General features: G+C 38.2%; 1 protein-coding gene across 1 annotated transcript in view; it reads right to left on the minus strand.

Annotated features, from left to right (window-relative positions):
• The window catches only part of TAF1 (TAF1 RNA polymerase II, TATA box binding protein (TBP)-associated factor, 250kDa), a gene marked incomplete at its 5' end in the record, with an annotated part of 61,547 nt that overhangs the window by 54,107 nt on the left and 4,511 nt on the right, over nt 1-2,929 (minus strand). Inside the window, 3 exons of the mRNA XM_010861020.1 lie at nt 1,626-1,706; nt 2,380-2,510; nt 2,882-2,929. Of these exons, the coding sequence (XP_010859322.1) occupies nt 1,626-1,706; nt 2,380-2,510; nt 2,882-2,929 (260 nt within the window). The remainder of the gene's footprint in view (nt 1-1,625; nt 1,707-2,379; nt 2,511-2,881) is intronic.

A 2,929-nucleotide genomic window follows, 5' to 3' on the forward strand; every position in this document is an offset into this window, starting at 1 on the left:
CAACCACCTGGATGAATCTCAGCATAATTAGAGTGAAGAACACAGACAAGAAAGAATGTACACTTTTAACAAATGGTACTGGGAAAACAGAATACTCACACACAAAATAATAAAGATGAACCTTTACACCATATACAAAAATTAATTCAAAATGAGTCAAAGACTGAAATGTAAGAACTAAAAATGTAAAACTCTTAGAAGAAGAAAAAAAAACAGAGAAAAAGCTTCCTGACGCTGGATTTGGCAGTGATTTCTTAGATGTGGAACCAAGAGCATAGGGACAAAAGTAAAATTAGGTAAACTGGACTAGACTACATCAAAATGTAAAATTTCTCTGCATCAAAGCACATGACAAAGTGAAAGGCAACCTACACAATGAGAGAAAATATTTGTATAACATACACCTGAAAAGATGTTAACATCTAGAATATGTAACTCCTACAACTAACTCAATCACAAAAACCAAACAACCCAATTCAAAAATGAGCAAAGGACTTGAATACACATTTCTCAAAATAAGACATACAAACTGCCAACAAGCACATGAAAAGATTCTATCAGGGAAATGCAAATTGAAACACCACCAAGATACTACCTCACACCCATTGAGATGAGTACTTTTCAAAAAAAACAATAAATAACAAATGCTGCTTAAAGTGTGAGAAAACTGGAACCCTTATACATCATTGACAAGATGTAAAACAGTGCAGATGCTTTGGAAAACATTATGGAGGCTCCTCGAAACACTGAAAATAGAACCACCATATGATCCAGTAATTCCATTTCTGGGTAGATATGCAAAAGAATTGAAAGCAGGGTCTTGAAGAGATATTTGCATGCCCTTGTTCACAGCAGCACTATTTACAACAGCCAAGATGTGGAAGCAACCTGAGTATCCACCAACAGATGAATGGATAAAGATGTGGTATATACATACAATGGAATATTATTCAGCCTTAAAAAGAGAAGGAAGTTCTGACACATGCCGAGTGAAATCAGCCAGTCACAAAAGGACAAATACTGTATGATTCCACTTAGATTCCACTTATATGAGGTACCTAGAGTAGTAAAATTCATAGGGACAGAAAGTAGAATGGTGGTTGCAGGGGGTTGGGGGAGGGAAAAAGGGGGAATTACTATTTAATGAGTAATCAAGTTTCAGTTTTGCAAGATGAAAAGAGTTCTGGAAATTGGCTGAATAGTGTGAATGTACTTTAACACCATTGACTACACACATAAAGGTTTGATGATAAATTTTATGTTACGTGTATTTTACCACAATTAAAAAAAGAATACATAATATAACTGTATGATTCCATTTATCTAAAACACTAAAAAATACAAACTAATCTGTGACAGAAAGCAGATCAATGGGTGTCAGGGGACAGGGAGAGTTAGAGAGAAAGGAGGAGAGGGGAGAAAGGGATTTTAAAGAGGCACAAACTTGTGGAGGTGACAGATACACTCATTATCTTGTCATGACAATTTCACAGGTATAAACATGCATCAAAACGCACCAAATAGTACCCTTTAAACATGTGCCATTTACTGTATGTCAATCATCTCAATAAGCCTGTTTTTTTTTAAGGATAAATGGGATGTACTAATAAAGATTAAAATCTCACCTCATCATCAATCTTCATCTGGAAATCTTCCTCATTTTCCTCTTCTGGAGCAAAAAAGGACTTCTCACCATAGCCAGCATCCTGGAAGAGGACAAATCCGTGTGTAAGTCAATCGATAAATTGGAAAATGCAAAGCACAAGTTTCACCAAATACCAAGCACAGAACACCAATGCCCAGTTTTGCATAGAGAATGGAGTCTGTAAAGTCTTAGGTATACCTATCACCACCCTACACCCTTAAGCTAACATATGTGGATAGTTAGGGCCCATGAGGAAGCTGAATAGAGATGCTCATTAACTCAGTGGGACACAACTGTGCTGTCCCACCCCAGCTAGATCTTTCCTATTTTGGCCTAATAAGGACATTATCCTTCTCCAAACCACATGTCCAGCACCATCAGCATCTCTGCCCACCTGGAAGGCTATGGAAAACAACTAAGAAGCACTTTCCTTGCTTATACACCTGTCTTACAAAGAATAGAGATTAAAGCCATCACCCAAATGAATGAGCAACCATTTTCAAAGCAAAACAATATTCCCCAAGTCCCTCACTAAGCCTTCCCACTGGTATTTATCTACAATGTAGTTTACCCCAGAACTGGTATTCATGAAGTACCTTATACAGTTTGACTTTTGAAATAATTAGTAATAATCTAGTATGCATCATTCCTAAGCTAGTGAGGAAAGTTCTTCACCCTCATCTCTCTGAAAAACACCCACAGGCATAGGTGGTGCCTAAAAGGAAAGTGTTCACCTTCAGTCGCTGCTCTGCAGCTATCATGCTGTAATAAGCACAGCATTGCTCTGGAGACACCATAGCCCTGATCTCCTCTTCAGTTGGTAAACGAAAATCAGACTTCAGAACCCACCAGTTTGAATCCATGCCTAGAACAGATAAGAGAAAATGAGACCATTCGGAACTCCAAAGGCCCTTTCATTGCCATTAACAGGGACACCAAACCAAGACTGAACCAGGCAATGTCCCAGAAGGTATCAGGCTTAGCCAGTTTGAATGTCTGGCCAAGAAAAGCCCTGCTGCTAGGTTTCCTACATCTAAGACATCAACAATCAAACTGAATTTCCTGACTGGCAAAATTAAATTACCAATCAGAGCCTCCATAATCAGAAGATTTGCTACCTCCTTTTGAGGACTTCAATTTTGTTTCTATTTTATTAGTTGTATGCTTATCCTTTAACTGGAAGCCTTAATCCTTTCTTGGAAAGAGGCAGAGAAACATAATCAGTCAACTGAGGACCTGTGCGTTTGAAGTCAGCGCAGAGCTTTAGCCTCTTCCGAATGCTGC

This window comes from Bison bison, unplaced genomic scaffold (assembly GCF_000754665.1).
Source record: "Bison bison bison isolate TAMUID 2011002044 unplaced genomic scaffold, Bison_UMD1.0 scf7180017857652, whole genome shotgun sequence".
Lineage (NCBI taxonomy): Eukaryota > Metazoa > Chordata > Mammalia > Artiodactyla > Bovidae > Bison > Bison bison.